Genomic DNA, 21,639 nt, shown 5'->3' with positions numbered 1-21,639 from the left:
ATGCTGCAGGGTTTAATTGGTCAGGGACTGATGGGATGACAGCACCATTTGGAAAATGTCTCTGGACTTACTGAATCAGAATCTGCACTTGAACAAGACTCCCAGGGGATTCGTAGGCACATTACAGTGTGGGAGGAACTGCTGTAATAATTTAGGCATGGCTTGATGAGACCCTGTAATGTGATAACAGTGCCAATGAGAAGAGAAAACTGACTCAGAGAAGGACCCTGGAGATGCGTCAGCAAACCCTGGATGCTTATAAGGATGTCGAGAGGTGAAGGAGAGAGTGCGGTGGAAAAGCCTTGGAGATTGTAAACCTAGGGGTGTGAGAAAACGGTAGTGCTATTGAGGGAAATGCAGAAGCTGGAACAGGCTCCTGGATTGAAAGAGAAAGTGACCTTGAGCATCTAACATGCTGCGTTTCAGGAGATGATAAGAAAAACAAGTGCAAGTATCTGGCAAACAGCTGGGAGCAGGAGGATGATCAGGGTTAGGGAGGCAGATTGGGGAACAAGGGCAGGGGTGATGGTGAGACTGTGATGATCAGGGTTCAGGAGAAGATTTGTTTAAGATGCTTAAGGCAAAACCAGAAAACCTCTACCTGATGGTTTGTGATACCTGTAATCCATAGTGAATAACCTTGGTGTCAAAGGAATAGTTGACCAGGGACGCCTCTCCCTTTAGTGTTATTTCATAGGTGGGTCCGCCTTCCACTTCACACAGAGCTTTAGCCTGTGAAATGATGTTACAGTGTCCATAGAAGGTGAACGACATTTGGTGGCTGCTGTGTGGCTGCAACACTCCATAGAGGGGCAAAATATCAAACACCTGCAGAGAAATTCATTCCATAAGAGAGCAGCTGTTGGGATGAATGCCTGCCAAGGGTAAGTGAAAGTTATGTCAATTTATGGATTAATTTCCGTCTTTAACTCATTTGGTAGAAGGTAGCCCGGCACCTTGAAAACATGTGATGGTAGTGATGGTAACAGTGCTCTGCTGAGATTTAAGTTTCTAATGTGGGGCAGGTGCTCAGCTAGAAAGAAAAGTCAGTACCTGATGAGGTCAGGACTCTCACGGTGTCACTTACTTCTTCTATTCCGATGGAAAGCATCTCATTTTGTTCACAAGTCTGTAGGCATTCCTGATCCTCCGTCTGGCTCTGGCTTGAGTATATTCTTTCCGTTTCAGCAGAGCTATTTAATTCCTATAAATTAAAGATGTGAGGAAATGCTGGCAAGCATTCAAAATATCAATTGACAGAAAAACAAAGTTTGTTGTATATGATTATAAAAATAGCACATTTTTTCCCCAGGGAGATAACTGAGCAAATGACTAAAATGTACATACAAGGATGTTTACTGCAGCATTATTTATAACAGCAAAACTGTAGAAGCCAACTCAGTGCCCATCAATAGGAGGTCACTTTAAATGAAGTATGTGTGGTACCTCTATCCATGAAGGAAAATGCATGTATATTTATGTATGGAAATGATGTACACAACATATTATTGAGTGAACAGCAGTTCCATTCATGTAAAATTACATATGTCTTGTGTCTGAAGTGCGAGTATGTGTAAATTCCTTCAGAGATTTGCATATGCAAATAGAAATATCTGGGAGGTTCTCTGCTAAGAATTTCAGTAGCATCTTTCCCAGTGGGGTAGAAAGAAGATAGGAATTTTGAGGATGTTTGCTTTAATTTTTCTGTATTATTGAGTGTATATGTACACACACATACATATATATATGTATATATACACATATGTACCTATATGTACATATTTGTGTGCATATATATATATATATATATAGGGAGAGAGAGAGAGAGAGAGAGAGAGAGACAAGGTGTCTGTCACTGTCACTCAGGCTGGAGTGCAGTGGAATGATCAGAGCTCACTGCAGCCTCAAATGCCTGGACCCAGGTGATCTTTCCACCTCAGTCTCCCGAGTAGCTAGGACTGCAGGCATGCACCACCACACCCTGGAGTCTTGCTATGTTGCCCAGGCTGGTCTTGAATTCCTGGCCTCAAGCCATACTCTTGCCTTGGTTCCCAAAACACTGGGATTACAGGCACAAGCCACTGTTTCTGGCTTATTCTTGAGTTTTCTATGACAAGAATCTTTGAAAATAGAAAAAGAAGAATGAACATTTAAAAGATTAATATTCTATACACTCACACATACTCATTCTAAAATATTTTAAAAATATAGAAAGCTCCAAGGAAAGAAAGTCTTCCAGCTCTGCCGCTTGATAGACGTGTTCCTGCACTGGTAAAATGGGGAAAGATGATGGGACTCACATCACAGATGCATTGGGAGAAATGAAAGAGTTAATGTAAAAAAAATGCAGACAGGGATCCAAGACGGCCAAATAGGCACAGCGCTGGAGTGCAGTCCCCAGAGAACAACACAGAGGGTAAGTGATCACCACATTTCCAAATGAGTTTTTACTGCCCACAGACCACGAGATTCCTGGGCTGAAAAGCACCATGAGTTTCCAGCATGGCTGTTTCAGCCAGTGCAGTGGGTCTCTGCAAAAAAACTCACACAAATCTGGGTGGCCATTTCAACTGGTGCCTGGAATGCTTGGGAGACAGAACCACCATTCAACTGAAAGAAACAGGGTTGAAATAGGGAGCCAGGTGATCTGGCTTGGTGGGTCCCACCCCCACAAAGACCAGCAATCTGAAACACTCTGGATTGAGAGTTTCACAGCAAGCTCAGCTGCACACAGGATGGTCCAGCTCTGTGGGGGGAAGGGCATCTGCCATTACCTAGGCAGTCCACTACTACTGAGGCAGTCCACCATTACTGAGGCAGTCTGCCATCACCGAGGCAGTCCACCATTACTGAGGCAGACCATCATTACCAAGGTAGTTCTAACTATACCTCTATAAATAAAACTGCAAAGAAGTTCACACAGTAGCTGGGCAGAGCCCACGGCAGCTCAGCAATGCCTTTGCTGGCAGACTGTGACTACGCTACCTCCTTGCTGGGCAGGGCATCTCTGAAAAAAGGCAGCAGCACATCAGGAACTTATAAATAAACTCTACCTTCCCAGGACAGAGCACCTGGGAAAAAGGTAGTTATGAGTTCTGCTGCAGCAGGCTTAGACGTACCTGCCCAGCAGCTCTGAACGGAACAACAGAGCTTACAGCTCAGCACTTGAGCTCCTATAAGGGACAAGACTGTCTCCTCAAGCAGCTCCCCAACCCCTGTATATCCAAAGAGACCCCTCAAAAGGAGAGCTCAGGCTAACATCTGGCAGGTATCTTTCTGGGATAAAGATAACAGGAGAAGAAACTGGCAGAAACCCTTACTGTTCTGCAGCGGCTGTAGGTGATCCCCAGGCAAGCAGGGTCTGAAGTAGACCTCCAGCAGTCCTGCAGCAGAGGGGCCTGACTGTTAGAAGGAAAACTAAAAAACAGAAAGAAATAACTTCATCATCAACAAAAAGGATGTCCACTCAGAGACCCCATCCGAAAGTCACCAACTACAAAGACCACAGGTAGATAAATCCACAAAGATGGAAAGAAACCAGCTCAGAAAGGATGAAAACACCCAAAACCAGAATGTCTCTCCTCCTCCAAGGGATCACAACTACTTACCAGCAAGGGAACAAAGCTAGATGGAGAATGAGTCTGATGAATTGACAGAAACAGGCTTCAGAAAGTGGGCAATAACAAACTTCTCTGAGCTAAAAGAACATGTTCTAACCCAATGCAAAGAAACTAGAACCTTGAAAAAAAGTTTGAGGAAATGCTAATGAGAATACACAGCTTAGAGAATAATATAAATGACCTGATGGAGCTGAAATACACAACATGAGAACTTCGCAAAGCATACACAAGTTTCAATGGCTGAATTGACCAAGCAGAAGAAAGGATATCAGAGACTGCAGATCAACTCAATGACATAAAATGAGAAGGTAAGATTAGAGAAAAAAGAGCAAAAAGAAATGAACAAAGTCTCCAAGAAATATGGGATTATGTGAAAAGACCTAATCTACATTTGATAGGTGTAACTGAATGTGACAGAGAGAATGACCAAGCTAGAAAATACTTTTCAGGATATTATCCAGGAGAACTTCCCCAACCTAGCAAGGCAGGCCAACATTCAAATCCAGGAAATACAGAGAACACCACAAAGATATCCCTCAAGAAGAGCAACCCCAAGGCACATAATCATCAGATTCACCAGGGCTTAACTGAAGGAAAAAATGCTAAGTGCAGCCAGAGAGAAAGGTCAGATTACCCACAAAGGGAAGCCCATCAGACTCACAGCGGATCTCTCGGCAGAAACCCTACAAGCCAGAAGAGACTGGGGGCCAATATTCAACATCCTTAAAGGAAAGAACTTGCAACCCAGAATTTCATATCCAGCCAAACTAAGCTTCATGAGCAAAGGAAAAATAAAATCCTTTACAAAGAAGCAATTGCTGAGAGATTTCATCACCACCAGGCCTGCCATACAAGAGCTCCTGAAAGAAGCACTAAACATAGAAAGGAACAACCAGTGCCAGCCACTGCAAAAAGGTACCAAATGGTAAAGAGCATCAACACAATGAAGAAACTGCATCAACTAACCGGCAAAACAACCAGCTAGTATCAAAATGGCAGGATCAAATTCACACATAACAATAATAACCTTAAATGTAAATGGGCTAAATGTCCCAATCAAAGACACAGACTGGCAAATTGGATAAAAAGTCAAAATCCATCGGTGTGCTGTATTCAGGAAACCCATCTCACATGCAAGGACACACATAGGCTCAAAATAAAGGGATGGAGAAAGATTTACCAAGCAAATGGAGAGTGGAAAAAAAAAAAAGCAGGAGTTGCAATCCTGGTCTCTGATAAAATACACTTTACACCAACAAAGATCAAAAGAGACAAAGAAGGGCATTACACAATGGTAAAAGTGTAATGCACCCTCCCAAGCCTAAACCAGGAAGAAGTCAAAAGTTAGCAACAAGAAGAGCTAACTATCCTAAATAGATACACACTCAATAGAGGAGCACCTGGATACATAAAGCAAGTTCTTAATGACCTATAAAGAGACTTAGACTCCCACACAGTAACAGTGGGAGACTTTAAAACTCCACTGTCAATATTAGACAGATCAAGGAGACAGAAAATTAACAAAGATATTCAGAAGTTGAACTCAGATCTGGACCAAGCAAACCTAACAGACATCCACAGAACTCTCCACCCCACATCCACAGAATATACATTCTTCTCAGCACCACATCGCACTTACTCTAAAATTGACCACATAATTGGAAGTAAATCACTCCTCAGCAAATGCAAAAGAACAGCAATCATAACAGTCTCTCAACCACAGTGCAATCAAATTAGAACTCAGGATTGAGAAACTAACTCAGAACCACACAACTTCATGGAAACTGAACAACTGGCTCTTGAATATTGATTGGATAAACAATGAAATGAAGGCAGAAATAAAGATGTTCTTCAAAACCAATGAGAATGAAGACACAACATACCAGAATCTGTGGGACACATTTAAAGCAGTGTCTACATGGAAATTTATAGCAATAAATGGCCACATGAGAAGCAAGGAAAGATCTAAAATCAACATCCTATCATCAAAATTGAAAGAGCTAGAGGAGCAAAATCAAAACAACTCAAAAGCAAGCAGATGACAAGAAATAACTAAGATCAGAGCAGAACTGAAGGAGATAGAGACACAAAAAGCCCTTCAAAAAGTTAATAAATCCAGGAGCTGGTTTTTTGAAAAGATCAACAAAATAGACAGACCACTAGCCAGATTAATAAAAAAGAAAAGAGAGAAGAATCAAATAGATGCAATAAAAAACGAAAAAGGGGATATCACCACTGACTCCACAGAAATATAAACTACAATCAGAGATTACTACAAACAACTCTATGCTCATAAATCAGTAAACCTGGAAGAAACTGATAAATTCCTGGACACTTGCACCCTCCCAAGCCTAAACCAGGGAGAAGTCACAACCCTGAATAGATCCATAACAAGGGCTGAAGTTGAGGCAGCAATTAATAGCCTACCACCAAAAAGAGCCCAGGTCCAGATGGGTTCACAGCCGAATTCTACCAGACATACAAAGAGGAGCTGGTACCACTCCTTCTGAAACTATTCCAAATGATCCTAAAAGAGGGAGTCCTTCCCAAATCATTATATGAGACCAACACCATCCTAACACCAAAACCCGGCAGAGACTCAACAAGAAAAGAAAACTTCAGGCCAATATCCATGATGAACATAGATGCAAAAATCTTCAATAAAATACTGACAAACTGATTGCAATAGCACATCAAAAAACTAATCCATCACGATCAAGTAGGCTTCATCCCGCGGACGCAAGGCTGATTCAACATACACAAGTCTATAAGTGTAATCCACCACATAAACAGAACCAAAGACAAAAACCATGATTATCTCAATAGATGCAGGGAAGGCCTTCGACAAAATTCAATAGCACTTTATGCTAAAAACTCTCAGTAAAGTAGGTATCGGTGGAATGCATCTCAAAATAATAAAAGCTATTTATGACAAACCACAGCCAATATCATACTGAATGGGCAAAAACTGGAAGCATTCCCTTTGATATCTGGCACTAGACGAGGATGCCCTCTCTCACCACTCCTATTCAATATAATATTGGAAGTTCTAGCCAGAGCAATCAGGCAAGAAGAAGAAATAAAGGGTAATCAATTAGGAAAGTATGAAGTCAAATTGTCTCTATTTGCAGATGACACGATTGTATATTTAGAAGACCCCATTGTCTCAGCCCAAAATCTCCTGAAACTGATAAGCAACTTCAGCAGTCTCAGGATACAAAATCAACGTGCAAAACTCACAAGCATTCCTATACACCAATAACAGACTTAAAGAGAGCCAAATCAAGAACGAACTGCCATTCACAATTGCTACAAAGAGAATAAAATACCTAGGAATACAACTAACAAAGGATATAAAGGACCTCTTCAAGAAGAACTATGAACCGCTGCTCAAGGAAATAGATGGGACACAAACAGATGGAAAAACATTCCATGCTCATGGTTAGGAAGAATCAATATTGTGAAAATGGCCATACTGCCCAAAGTAATTTATAGAAGCAGCACTATTCCCATCAAGCTACCTATGACCCTCTTCACAGAACTGGAAAAAACCACCTTAAACTTCATATGGAACAAAAAGAGAGCCCGCATAGCCAAGACAATTCTAAGCAAAAAGAACAAAGCTGGAGGCATCACACTACCTGACTTTAAACTTTACTAAAAGGCTACAATAATCAAAACAGCATGGTACTGGTACCAAAACAGAGATATAGACCAATGGAACAGAACAGAGGCCTTGGAGGCAACGCCACACATCTACAACCATCTGATCTTTGACAAACTTCACAAAAACAAGCAATGGAGAAAGAATTTCTTGTTTAATAAATGGTGTTGGGAAAACTGGCAAGCCACGTGCAGAAAACAGAAACTGGACCCCTTCCCAATACCTTACACTAAAATTAACTCCAGACGGATTAAAGACTTAAACATAAGACCTACCACCATAAAAACCCTAGAAGAAAACCTAGACAAAACCATTGAGGACATGGGCATAGGCAAGGGCTTCATGACTAAAACACCAAAAGCATTGGCAACAAAAGCCAAAATAGACAAATGGCATCTAACTAAACTCCACAGCTTCCGTACAGCAAAAGAAACAATCACTAGAGTGAACTGGCAACCAACAGAATGGGAAAAAAGTTTTGCAAGCTACCCATTTGACAAAGGGCTAATATCCAGAATCTACAAAGAACTAAAACAGATTTACAAAAAAAAAAAAAAAAAAAGACAAACAAACCCATTCAAAAGTGGATGAAGGATATGAACAGACACTTTTCAAAAGAAGACATTTATAAGGCCAACAAATGTATGAAAAAAATGCTCATCATCACTGTTCATTAGAGAAATGCAAAACAAACCACAATGAGATACCATCTCGCACCAGTTAGAATGGTGATCATTAAAAAATCTGGAGACAACAGATACTGGAGAGGATGTGGAGAAATAGGAACACTTTTACACTGTTGGTGGGAGTGTAAATTAGTTCAACCATTGTGAAAGACAGTGTGGTGATTCCTTAAGGACCTAGAAATAGCAATTCCATTTGACCCAGCAATCCCATTACTGGGTATATATCCAAAGGATTATAAATCATTCTATTATAAAGACACATGCACACATATGTTCACTGTGGCACTGTTTACAATAGCAAAGACCTGGAACCAACCCAAATGCCCACTGATGATAGATTGGACAAGGAAAATGCGGCACATATACACCATGGAATACTATGCAGCCATAAAAAATGATGCATTTGTGTCCTTTGTAGGGATATAGATGAATCAGGAAACCATAATTTCAGCAAACTGACACAAGAACAGAAAATCAAACACTGTATGTTCTCAGTCATAGGCAGGTGTTGAACAATGAGAACACATGGACACAGGGAGGGGAGCATTACACACTGGGGTCTTTTGGAGGGGAATGGGGAGGGACAGTGGGGGGTAGAGAGTTTGGGAGGGATAACATATGGAGAAATACCAGATATAGATGATGGGGGGATGACAGCAGCAAACCACACTGCCATGTAGGTACCTATACAACAATCCTGCATGTTCTGCACATGTACCCCAGAACCTAAGTGTAATAAATATATATATGAAAGCTTTGAGCTTAGATCAGTGCTCAGTAAGTGTTGGTTGCTTTTATGGACTTTTTCTTTATACAAATGGTAGCACACAATATACTTTGTTTTGCACTGAGCATTTTTTCTTAATATATCAGAGATTGTGCCAAATGAATATATAGAGAACTTTCTGATTTTAAAAAAGAATTTCATAGATTGCCTTGTATAGATGTAATTTAGTTTATTCAGATGGTCTACTATTGGAGGAATTAAGTTATTTCCAACATTTTTTGCATTTATAAACAAAGCCGCAGTGTACAAGGATAATAAAATACCTTATGCAAATGAAGAGGTGTATCTGGAGGATAATTTCTAGAAGGGGGTCAATGCATTTTAAATTTTGATATACTTGCCAAGTTGTATGTTATAGAGGTTATGCCAATTCATACTCTCACCCACACCACAGGAAAATCCCACTCAGCACTATCTTAAAAGTTTGCATCTCATCATGTACATGCAGTAATTTATTTTTCATTTTTTGCTATTCCTAAAATGTTGTAACAAGCATCTTTGTATGCATATCTTTGTATCTCCAATAGCTTCCTTAAGCCATCATTCTAGAAGGAGAATTTAAGGGTATTAATTTTTAAGCTCTCTTGCTCTTTTTGTTTTTGCTATGGAATTATTAAGAAAATATTTCTCCTTTAGTATCCTCTGTCTAGGGTATAGGAATACTGCAAGATCACCAAAGTTTAGAGATAAATGGCTTTTCCACTGTAGAGAAGATCCATGTGCTAAGGTGTCCTGGGTTCTCCCTGAGTGTTGGCTCTGGGGTGTTTGGCTGGGAAGAGATGTGGGTAAAACTGTGCAGCTGTGTCCCAACTAAACCCAAGCATTGCACTGGCCACTCTGCTTCTGGTTCTGTCTTTGTTTTATGGGAAGGACCCTTGACCTGCCAACCCTCCCCAGGGAAAGGACACCGTACATCTGAGACCACAATGGACGCTTTCGTTTTTCTTTCTTTTTCTTCAGGACTGGCATCTTCATTCACAAGAAGAGTCCTGGGGAGGTGAATGAAATGCAGAGATTCACTCATTGGGCCGTCATCACCACAGTCTCAGGTGCGTAACTGCCCTGTCTTCCTTTTCTCCCTCTACCATACCCTAAAAAGTAGGGGGGTTCCCAATCAAGGGACACCTTTCTCAAGAGGTCAGCTGATCAGGGGTCTGCTGTCCTATGCTCCAAAACATGTGGTCTAGGCCACTGAACTGGTCAGTTTTTCCCAGGGCCCAACTCTTCTTTCCTGGCCCATCCCTGGACCTAATCCTAGCTGTAGACCTTGGACATACAGAGAGGACAATACGATAGGGAGGGCTCAGTCCCCCAGGGCTTATGATGGTACCACCCTCCCTACTCCAGATGTCTAGTTTGAGGCCTACGCATAGAAGACACTTACTGAACTGTGGACTGGGGACTGGATGAATGAACTAGTGAGGGATGAGTGTTGAGAATTAAGTCAGTGTAAAGAAAGCTATTAAAAAAATCCGTGTTGGCTTTGAATTTGTACTTACTTAATAGAATTATTTAAATCCATCTCGGGGGACTCTACTGCAACTCGGATTGCTGGTGAGCTGGCAGTCGGTGAGGTTGCTGGGATGGACTCCATCTGGGACAGCGGGGCACTGTAGGGCTTTTTCGGCATTGTCACGAACCTACAAAGCCATGGGGCAGGGAATGTGGGGAGACAGGAGACATCAGTTTTTACAAATCAGTGCTCAGTAGATTCTCAGTTTCTAAGGCCAAGCTCCAAATCCTAGACCAGACAGGTCTAACAGGGACCAACCTACACCCTCCCTTGAACTTGCCTTCTTCAAATCTTAGCTGAGGTTTCACTTGCTCTTAAAAAGTTTTCTGACTGCCAGTCTGGGCCCAGTATCTTTCCTCTGAGTATAGCCCCTGGGATTCCCCTTTCACGTTTATTTTTACCATCCCTGCTAGATGTGGACTTGCTGAGAACTGGTATCCAATATGGTGTTTAATCTAGGGCCTGGCCTGGAGTAAGTAGTCGCCATGGTCGTGAATGAATTAGCCACTGGGGATCCTGCTCCCAGATCACCAGAAAGCACGGCTACGACTCGGCTGGGAAGCACTCTCTGTTAGGGGCCTGGAAATGCAGGCTTGGGTTTCTTACACGACCTTGTCTCCTACAATGTGACCTCAGTGCCTTGCTCGCCACAACCTAGTCCTGGTCCTGCCCAAAAGCTGTGCTGCCACTCAAGTTCTCTGAGCAGCGGAACCCAGGGGAAAAGAAGCAACTGTATCAGCTGGTGCTGAAGCTCATAAGCCCAGGTTTCATTGATTAAAAAGGCCTTTGGATGTCACAAAGAGAAAGGTGGGGGGGTCTCCCCCATTCTTCCTATTTCCCTTTGGTACGTGGCTTTTTCTGGACCCCTCTCTGCCCCTCCTCTACCTATTTCAAGCCCTTGATGTTAATTTCAGTTCATTTCACATATATATTCATTCTGGCCCCATCTGTACTTATGGCCTCCCCAGAAATGTCATCCATTATGTGAAGCTCCCACCACTGGCCCATCTTCCCACTGGAATAAATTATGCCTCCCTTGGAAGTTTCACAGCATTTCATCTGCGCTTCTTTTAGGATACTGTCTACTCTATGTCCTGGAGTATCATTTCCTAAATTTCAGGTATCCCACTACCGTCTTCATGATTTGTAAGCAGCACACAGTTTGAAGAGTTTTATACACATCTGTGGAGCTATCACCATATTAATATACAGAATGTTTCCATCATCCTAAAAAGTTGCCTTGTGCAAGCACTCATCTGCTTGATATCACTAGAGATTAATTTCCCTACACTTACATAGAAATGGAATTGGAAATATGTACTAATTTGTGTCTGACTTCCTCTGTTTGGTGTGAGACTCATCCATGTTGCTGCATGGAGCAGTGATCGGTCCTTTTTTTCTGGAGCAGTATTCCAGAGTGTGGATGTACTCCCGTCTTGTTGATGGACACCTTGACTATTTCTAGCTTTTAGATACTACGAATAGAGTTGCTATGAACGTCTATATACAAGTCTTTTTGTAGACATATGTTTTAATTCTTCTTGGGTAAATTCCTTGGAAGCGAATTGCTGGGTTGTATGGTATATGTATATTTAACATTACAGAAAACTGCCAACCAGTTTTCCAAAGTTGTTGTACCATTTTGTAATACCACCTGCATTGTATGACAGTTCCAGTTGGTCTGCATTCTCATTCACACTTAGTATTTAGTCTTTTAAATTTTAGCTATTCCAATGAGCATACGGTGATATCACATTGTGGTGTTCACTAATAGGCTTATTTAAAAGGAAAATTCTATGTCATTACAATAAATGAAAACACAGTATTATCTATCATATTTAGAAAAATCAACACAATGGAAAAAATCAATGTAATTATTTTCTTGCCTGGGTGAGGGCTCTGAGCTGAGCTCTGCTTGCTCTTTTTGAGAAGGGAAAACACTGGGCTGGCATGATCTGTGGATGAGCTTATTACCATATAGAAGGAAGATCCAGGGTATCCCCTTTACAGACCCTATTGCACAGGGTCTTATATTTAGAGCCCAAGCTCAACAGATGTTTGAATGAATGAATGGATGGTTGGATGGATGGATGGGTGTGTGGATTGTTAAATGAGAACAGCTGAATACCATGGAGGGTAATCTGACTATTCTGCCCCCTTTCTGTCAACCCAGGATAAAGAGTGGGGATGGGAAATTAGCTGGCCATGGTGGTGGATGCCTGTAGTCCCAGCTACTCAGAAGGCTGAGGCAGGAAAATCGCTTGAACCCAGGAGGCGGAGGTTGCAGTGAGCCGAGATTGCGCCACTGCACTCCAGCCTGGGTGACAAGGTGAGACTCTGTCAAAAGAAAGAAAAAAAAAAAGAAAGAAAAAAAAAGAGTGGGGATAGGAAAGCGTGGAGAAGTCACAGAGTATGGAGAAGCTCTTTGCACCTTCTGGCCTGAACTTCCATTTGACTTGTTCCAGACTAGATGTCTCTAACTGACTTTATCCCTGGCTGAAACCACTCCATTAGAGGCAGAGAACACATGTTGGGCTGGGTGCTAAAAAATCTCCTGGAAAGCTTGTTCAATTGAAGATTCCTGAAGCTCATCCTCTGACAGATTCCAATTCAGCAGGTCTCAGGAGTTAGATTAAGTCTTGCCAGGCAACTCTAAGGGGCAGCCAGATTTAGGAGCTGCCATGGGTAGGAATGGCAATATGACAGGCGAGGACAGAGCTGATAATTAACATGGGGCTATCCCTGCAGCCTTACCAGCTAGGGACAGTGAAAATCAGCCAAGGACAATTCTGAACACTTATTAAACCACCCCAGGTCAGCAGAGATGCCTGGGGAGGCTTTGCCGGTTTGCTGCCCCACATAACAGCACTCTCCCATCCAGCCTTTGCATCCCTATGGGATGTTGTGCTGTATAAAGAAAAAGCGTATGGGAATTTCCGTAAAAGAAAAATACAAAGCTGTGGAGGGTCTTCATACCTGAGGACAAACCACACCTCAGTTGACAATGTTGGCTGGACAATTGGGAAGCCAATCAGAAATCAACAGAGGAAAGCACGACAGCTCTCCCTGTTCGCTGCCTGAGCCACAGGAGGCAGAGAAACCTTTACCGTAATGAGGGCTTTAAGTTATTAAAACTGGAAAACCTCCTCTGAAAAACTGAAATAGGACATTGGTAGAGTCTTTTGGATCAGATTTCCTTTTACCCTCAGGAACAGGTGATTACTTTCCTGGTATGCTGGCCCAAACTGGATTAGATTCAGTTATTTTTAAAAGGGAGTGCACAGCAAACAAGAACAATCAATACTGTTTCGATTCCAGAGCTCCTCCTTTCCAAATCAAGGGAGAAGCCAGGAAAGAAATGCCCCCTGTAGCTGCCAGAGAATCACATGCAGGTCATAGCACTGTCTTGGGGGCAGTGCTTTCCCTCCTCATGTTTTATTTTTCAACTCTTGAGGAAGGATCAACATAATCTTTTGTGCTGCAAAGTAAAAAAGAAAAAAAAATCTACCATACTTATTTCCTTATCTTTCTTCACGGGAAGCAGTGTGGTGCTAGAATAAAACACTAATGAACAAGCTTGTATTTCCGTTAATGTTCTGTGCGCAGCTCCCATGATCTTTGGAGATGGGAGGCTGGATGCTGGACGCCCATTGAGGTCTGTGCAGTGCAGTCCTGTGGGAAAAGGTGGCAGGGGTGGGCAGCCCTATAGGAGATACAGTGACTTCTAATTCACCGATTCATTAGATTTGGGTTCTGGGAGTGTCCACTACAGAGGATGAAATCAGCCACTGGCTGGACAGGAAGCGCCTGCATATGCTGTTTAATACTTTTTAAAAACTGGTGACTGCAGCAGATGCTGCCGGTGCACTTCATTAGGGTGATGCATTCAGGCGCTGTGAGTGTGAGCACTGCCATGGCCTGATGGGAGATGCCTCACCCACCCTGAGCTGCCTTCCCTCTCATTAGGGTATGACTTATAGGAAGGAGTGACTGACAGGGGTGGCAGCTATGAGAACCCAGCCTCCTTGTCTCTGAGTGAGATAAACTGTGAAGTAATTTACACTCCACAGCTCCTGCTGAGATCAGGCAGAGATTGGACTTTGAAATCACATCTTCCCCTAGTTTTCCTTGGGCCCTATCTTGCTTCCCTTAATTTCTTATAGTTTCTCCTGAGAGCCCTCCCTCAATAAATCACCTCAAGAACCACACTCTCAGGCTCTCCTTCTAGGGAAGCCATTATAGTGTTGGAGGATTCTAAAGATGAGAAACCCAACCCTTGCTTCAAGGAGCTAAGGCCTCTTAAGGCCAGTGGGTCAGAGTCAGAGCCACAGGAATGGGTGGGCTTTAGGGTACAGGTGCTCCAGCAGAGTGCCAGGCAGCGCACAGGGATTCTGAGCAAAGCTGTAGGGTCAGGGGGCTTGGATTTGCATTCTGGCTTCCCCACTTGTACAGTAAGGGGCCTGGGGGCTGTGTTAGTAACAGAATCCTCCACATCTGATTGCTGTGAGCCTTAGTTCATGTAAGGAGCCCCATGGTGCCTGGGTCATAGCAAATGTCCAATGAATGTGAGCTGCTCTTGTGTGGGGTTGGTGGGAATTACCACCATTTCTGGAATTCAAATGAGGGAGACACTAACTCTTCCTGGATGCACACAGAAGTCTTCATGGGGGAGGACATGGTCTAACTATGTGTGGAAGAAAGAATGGTTTTTTTCAAGTGAAGAGTGGAAGGAACGTGTAGGCTGAGAGAAAGGGGCCTACAAAGCAGCGGTCCCCAACCTTTTTGACACCAGAGACTGGTTTCATGGAAGACAATTTTTCCATGGATTGGGTTGGGGATGGTGGGGCGGGGAGGGATGGTTTCAGGATGATTCAAGCACATTATGTTTGTTGTGTGCTTTATTTCTATTATTATTATTACATTGTAATATATGATGAAATTATTATACAACTCATCATAATGTAGAATCAGTGGGAGACCTGAGCTTGTTTTCCTGCAACTAGATGGGTCCTGTCAGGGGGTAATGGGAGACAGTGACAGATCAGTCATTAGATCCTCATAAGGAGCATGCAACCGGGATCCCTTACATGTGCAGTTCACAATAAGGTTTCTGCTCCTATGAGAATCTAACCCGCTGCTGATCTAACAGGAGGCAGAGCTCAGGGGTAATGCAAGTGATGGGGAGCGGCTGTGAATACAGATGAAGCTTCGCTTGCTCACCCGCTGCTCATCTCCTGCCGTGTCGTCCAGTTCCAAACAGGCCATGAACTGGTACTGTTCTTGAGAACCCCTACTCTAAAGGAAATAGGAAGGAGAGAATGTGGATTCCCCAGGGACAAGGAAGAAGTCTGTTGTGGAGGCGGGGTATGTGTAGGTGCCAAATGCAAGCAGGTGATGATGATGATGATGATGATGAAGAATACAGAAGCAATGAGGTGGGGTCAGTGATGGTCAGCACTGGGGGCGGGCATGACAGGAATGGGGATAGTAGCCACAGGGATAGGGAAGGTGCTGATGCCCCAGCTGCCACTGCAGTCTGGCACTGACCCTAGCAGTCACTGTGACTGCTCTCACATACCTCTTCCTCCTGGCATTGAGCAGTTAACATCTACTGAACCTTTAAGCATTAGCTTAGATGTTACTTTCACTGGAACATCTTCCCTGACCCCCAAGTCCAGGTTCAGGGGTCATCTCCATACGTCTACATCCTATGTTATAATTTATTCATCAGCAGGGGCAGGAGCCATGTCTGTCTCTCTCACCACCATCTCCAGCACTGGGCACCATACCAAGCTTAGAGTCATGCCTAACATTTGTTCAATGAAATTCTAGTCAAGAGTCCTGTAGTTAACTCCCTGTAGTAAAAAGGGGTATAAGATCTGCTTTTGTTCAAATGTTATATCAGATGGTCTATTATTTGTAAAATAATAATAATAATAATAATAATCCCTCCGATTCTTGTAATCACAACTCTTTGTAATACAACTTTGCCTCTCCTCCCATCTACAGATGGAGTCTGTTTTCTTCAGGCCTTGCATCTGGGGTTAGCTTGACTTCCGTGGCCAATGAGGCGTTCAAAAATGTGATGCAAATGGCAACTTGAAAACCACCTAGCTGATTAACACATTCACGGGAACTAATACACGTTTTCTGTTTAGACAATTTTGTTTCGGGTATTTTGTTGTGTGGCAAAAGCTAACATACACAGATTGGTTTTTTTCTCCCTAGCACAGTGCCCTGCACAAATATCCTCAATAAACAACTACAGAATGAACAAGTGGAATGAAAACATTTCACGTATGGAAAGAAAATGTCAGTATTCTTAGTGGTGCAAGCTGGTCATCATCCTTATAAATTACTGGTATCAAAATGAGAAAATGCTCCATATTAGCCACTGGGTGCCTTGCATGGTCAGAGGTCCAGTTATGAGAGTATCCAGCACTCCAAGGGTCTGAATGTGTGCTAGTGACCTCTGTGAATTAATTTCATCACTGAGATTATTTTCTCCTGCAGTCCAGTCTCATATTTCCATTGTTCCTAATTGATAAACTGGTGCAAACCACCCATCTTTATTTGTCAGATCTTATCAGGTGGTTTCCCAAACTCCTATTCTTGCTCTCAGCTATCTTACTTTGCTTCTCTCATTTTGTAAACTCCCGGCTTCCCATCCTTCCTTCCTTCCTTTGACTCTACACATTGCAAATCTGCTCCAGATTAGGCAAGCCCCTGACTGCTGTTTCTAAAGGGAGCAGATTATAATCATTGCTTGAAATTATATTAAAAGTGAGCATATTTCTAAGCCCCTCTGGGTGCAAACACGAAGTCCCTGCCATGTTTCCATATTTATTGTCTGAATTTGTGGTCCTACACTTGCTCATCCTCCCACATTGGGAAGCAAATGACAGATGGAAACAGATGGGCTGGCCCAGCGCCTTCCCTACCAGCATGGTCTAGCTCTGCCATGTGAGAAGGGGAAGCCAACTAAAAACATGTATCTATTATGGAAAGCAGCCTCCATGAGCCCTCTGACGTTATTATACCACAAAATACTTCCAACCGGCCACATGTGCTAAGGTGGAAACTGACGAGAGATCGCTGAGAGGCTGAAACTCAAGTTACTCAGAGGTTAGGAGATGAAAGCCATCTTTTTAAAGGTTCTCAAATGGAGTTGCTATTGAGCCTCTAGAACAGTGGTTCTCAGTGTTGGCTATCCATTGGGATCCTTCATGGACCCTTAAGAAAGACTGAAGCCTGAATCCCAACCATAGAGATTCTGATTTCCCTGGCATCAATCTATTTGAAACTTCCCAAGGTTATTCTAATATGCATTCATGGCTGAGAACCACTGACCTAGAAGATGGTGGTGAGAGGGTCATGAAGAAACTAGTGGTAAAGCAACTGTATCAAGTAAGAGGCCTAATTAAATAACTGCAGCTGACCTTATTCATCACTATTCCCTACAGGAACTAAGAAGCACTTGATAAGCACTGCTTAATTTAATCTTCACAATAGCTTGAGGAGGCAGTCACTATGATTATCCTGTCTTCAGATGACAAACCTGAGGCTCAGAGGACAGGTCAGTGGCTGCGTTAGACCCACACCAAAGCTCATGCTCTTAGTGACTTTGCTGGAGAGTCCAGCCAATCCACAGGTGAGGGCTTCTCCCAGGTCCTTTCATGTCATGCCATACCCAGGGCAGGGACTCTCAAAGCAGGATTTTTCATTCCAAAACTAACTAGAACCCACAACACGTGGAACAATCAATGTGCTGTCTAGGACCTTCGAAAGAAGAGGAACCCATTCTGATTGTAATCTGGATGAGAAAAAGCAAGGCACCTTTGACTTTGCCTTTAAAGAACTTTGCAGAAACAGTTTTGCTGTCGGGTGACTGGTGGAGGAATGTGCCTAGAATCTACCTCGAAGCTCTGTAGAAGGATTTCTGCGTAAAAAGGCCACTTCTATAAAGCTCCAGAAGGTGTCCCCACTGCTACATGATCTTAGAAAGGTTGCCAAACAGGTAGGCTGTGAAATCTCCCTTATAATCAGCTTCAAAGCTCTTTAGAAATACTTTCAAAACAGGATGGTTTTTAAAGTCAATTTCTTTTCATGTCTGGCTTTCAGTAGATGTAGCTAGCTTTGCGAGGATTTTAATTAATATGAACACAGGGATCAACCAAATGAGCCCTTTTTTTGAACAAAATTGGACACAACCCTGACTCAGGTTCAGACAGGCACTGATAGTTTCCGCCAATTTCATTAGAAGCTGGCTTAGCTCACATTGAATCTCTGGAAGACTGATGCCCTCCACTGATATTGGAAACACTGAGAAAATGCCTTAAAGAGAATGAAGCTATAATAAGGTGACTAGAGTTCTATAATAACACAAAAGCAGGACAAAAGGTTTTATAACACTCACAATTGAAATGAAAAACAGCTCAACTCAGTTATCTATGGGGTAATGGATATGGTAACTCAGGAAATGGGACTAAGCTGATTGCAAAGAGAAGTAGACTCTATGGGTCTTAACATGGAGATAGCTTTTAAGTTAATTATAAAGAGACCTAAAGGCCTATCCCGCTCCATAAGTCTCCCTGTGCTTGGCCCTGAGTCACTTGCAGGTCGACTATAAAGGCAGGAAACTTGTTTCTGGAAGCTCAGATTCCAGAGATGGCAGACAGCCCTCTCATTAGCCTCAGTGAGTAATCTGATCCCCTGGTCGGATATATTAGCTGACCCGCTGCAGCAGAAGAGGAGATTCTAGATGAACAGGCTATAGGAGGCCTGGATGATGAAGGCTCTGGGAAGGTTCTGGGGACACCAGGGATGGAGTATAGCATGGTCCACTACTCTCAGGGGACTTCAAATTTACTAACAGTATCCTATTTGTAACAGGCATCATGAAGCATGGACATTGATTTATGCTTCTCAAACTATGGATATATGTTACATACACTTTTGCACATACAATGTAGTTTCACACTAATAGCATCATTGCTGACCTTCTGCAGAGGCAGTTTAAGTCAAGTGAGGGGGCCAAAAACCAGCTTAAATTGGGTTGGAGAATGAATGGAGGCAACCAGGGTACTCTGTTTTCTTCCATTGCCTGATAGAGTTGATGATTAACACAACAAGAGGATAAAGAGAAGGGCTTTCTAAGATGTAGAGCACTTCTACTGTAGGCAAAGGAATAGGAAGCTTGAAGACACCGAGAGTGAGAAGAGATTATTGCTAGAGAGGAGAACAGACAGAAAGCTTGGCCTGGAAAGGCAATAGATTCTTTTCTTCTGTACAGTCACCTCTGCATCTGTGGGTCCTGCATCCAGTGATTCAACTAACCAGGAATCAAAACCTTCTGAGAAAAGAAAAACAACAAAACCCAACAACACAACAATAAAAAAAATACAAAAAGCCAATACAATACTGCAACTATTTACATAGATTTACAAGAGGTATTATGGGTAATCTAGAGAGCATTTAGAGCATACAGGAGGATGTTGAAAGGCTATAGGCAAATAGAACACCATTTTATATAAAGGACTTGAGCATCTGTGGATTTTGGTATTTTCAGGGGCCCCAACCTTCAGTGGATACCTGAGGGATGACTGTATATTTGAAAACATTGATGTATTTTTAAAAAGTGAAGGACTCATCTTCCTCCTGAATCAGGGGGAAGGAAATATGGGGTGGTGAAAGCAACAGCCTCAAGAAAAGTAATCTCAGGTGGTCTGCAGCCAGGGGAGACCAGAGGGAAGAAAGCCACCAGCAGAGTGAGGTAGGGAGCCTGGAGGGAGGATTCCTGGGCAAGAGGATGAAAGCCAGGGTGGATCCAGGAGACACTGTGGAGGTAAAGCTGGTGGAAACACTCGGTATGACCGTATTTTTGTCCAATCTGGTGGGTATGTAATGGTGTCTAGTTGTAAATGTTGTAATTTCCATTTACAAGATTACTAATGAGGTAGAACATCTTTTTATTCTCTATTGGCCTATTGTTCATATCTCTTCCTCTGTGAAATAACTGCTAATTCTTCTCTCCCATGTTTTAGTTGATTTCTGTCTTTTCCTTCAAGGGCATTCTTTATATAGTGTGCACTGACCATTTGCAGACAGTCTGTATGCCAAAACTTCTGTTTTTGCCCTGTCTTTGTACTCTTTTAATGGTATCTCTTGATGAAGAAAGTTCTCAAATTCAATGTAGAGATTATGGATAGTTTCATTATGATTTTGTGCTTTTTGTATCTTAAGAAATTCTTCAGACTGAGGACACACGAGAAAAGAAAACAAACAAAAAAATTCTGAGGCTAGGCAAGTTGGCTGACACCTGTAATCCCAGCACTTTGGGAGCCCAAGGTAGGAAGATTACTTGAGACAAGGCTGGGCAACAGAGCGAGACTCCTATCTCCTCAAAAAATTTAAAAGCAGCATTAGCCAGGTGTGGTGGTATGCATCTGTAGTCCCAGCTACTTGGGGCATGGAGGCAGGAAGAATAACTTGAGCCCAGGAGTTTGAGGATGCAGTGAGCCATGATCGTGTTACCACATTCTAGCCTGGGCAGCAAAGTGAGAACTTGTCTGTTAGGAAAAAAAAAAAAAAAAAAAAGAAAGAAAGAAAAGAAATTCTTCTTTATTCACAGTCAGAGATCATCAAAGCATTAGCTTACATTTTCTTCACATTAAAAAAAAATTGACTTACACCTTTCATGTTTATATCTTTAACCTATTTGGAATCAACTCTTTTTTTTCTTTTTTGAGATGGAATCTCACTTTGTTGCCCAGGCTGCAGAGCTGTGATGCAATCTCAGCTCACTGCAACCTCTACCTCCCAGGTTCAAGTGATTCTCCTGCCTCAGCCTCCCCAGTAGCTAGGACCAAAGGCATGCCCCACCATGCTCAGCTAATTTTTGCATTTTTAGTAGAGATGGAGTTTCACCATGTTGGCCAGGTTGGTCTTGAACTCGTGACCTTGGGTGATCCGCCTGCCTTGGCCTCCCAAAGTGCTGGGATTACAGGTGTGATCTTGTATAGTGTGAGTTTAGGGATCCACTTATGCTTTTTTTCTATATAGAAGATAAATTGTTTTTGGATCATTTACTGAATAGGCCATGCCTTCTCCTTTATTCAAATATTTTAATTTTGTCATGTTTCCATACATGTAAGGAGCTGGTTCTGGGCTTTTTATTCTGTTCCTTTATTCTATTTGCCTATCTGTGCACAAATACCGTGCTTTAAACTTTATTATATTTTTATAATAGGCTTGATATCTAGGAGCTTGGCTAGCCTCATCCCTCTTCTATGTAAAATTTAGGATCAACCTGTCAGTATTTTGATTCAAAGTACATTTAAACTATAGATCATTCTGGGGAAAAATAACAT

The 21,639-nt window shown here is 42.5% G+C and overlaps 1 protein-coding gene across 3 annotated transcripts in view; it reads right to left on the bottom strand.

The window, feature by feature from the left end:
- The window catches only part of HYDIN (HYDIN axonemal central pair apparatus protein), a 432,426-nt gene that overhangs the window by 174,351 nt on the left and 236,436 nt on the right, over positions 1 to 21,639 (bottom strand). For all 3 annotated transcript variants that reach the window (XM_032284417.1, XM_032284419.1, XM_032284418.1), the window contains 4 exons: positions 10,257 to 10,397; positions 9,671 to 9,746; positions 1,088 to 1,204; positions 619 to 828 (listed from right to left, as the gene is read on the bottom strand). In XM_032284417.1, coding sequence (XP_032140308.1) covers positions 619 to 828; positions 1,088 to 1,204; positions 9,671 to 9,746; positions 10,257 to 10,397 — 544 coding nt within the window. The remainder of the gene's footprint in view (positions 1 to 618; positions 829 to 1,087; positions 1,205 to 9,670; positions 9,747 to 10,256; positions 10,398 to 21,639) is intronic.

Source organism: Sapajus apella, unplaced genomic scaffold (assembly GCF_009761245.1).
Source record: "Sapajus apella isolate SASKATOON/1434 unplaced genomic scaffold, GSC_monkey_1.0 scaffold15, whole genome shotgun sequence".
Taxonomy (NCBI): domain Eukaryota; kingdom Metazoa; phylum Chordata; class Mammalia; order Primates; family Cebidae; genus Sapajus; species Sapajus apella.
Note: the sequence above shows the minus strand (reverse complement) of the source record. Positions and strands in the feature narration are given on the sequence as shown.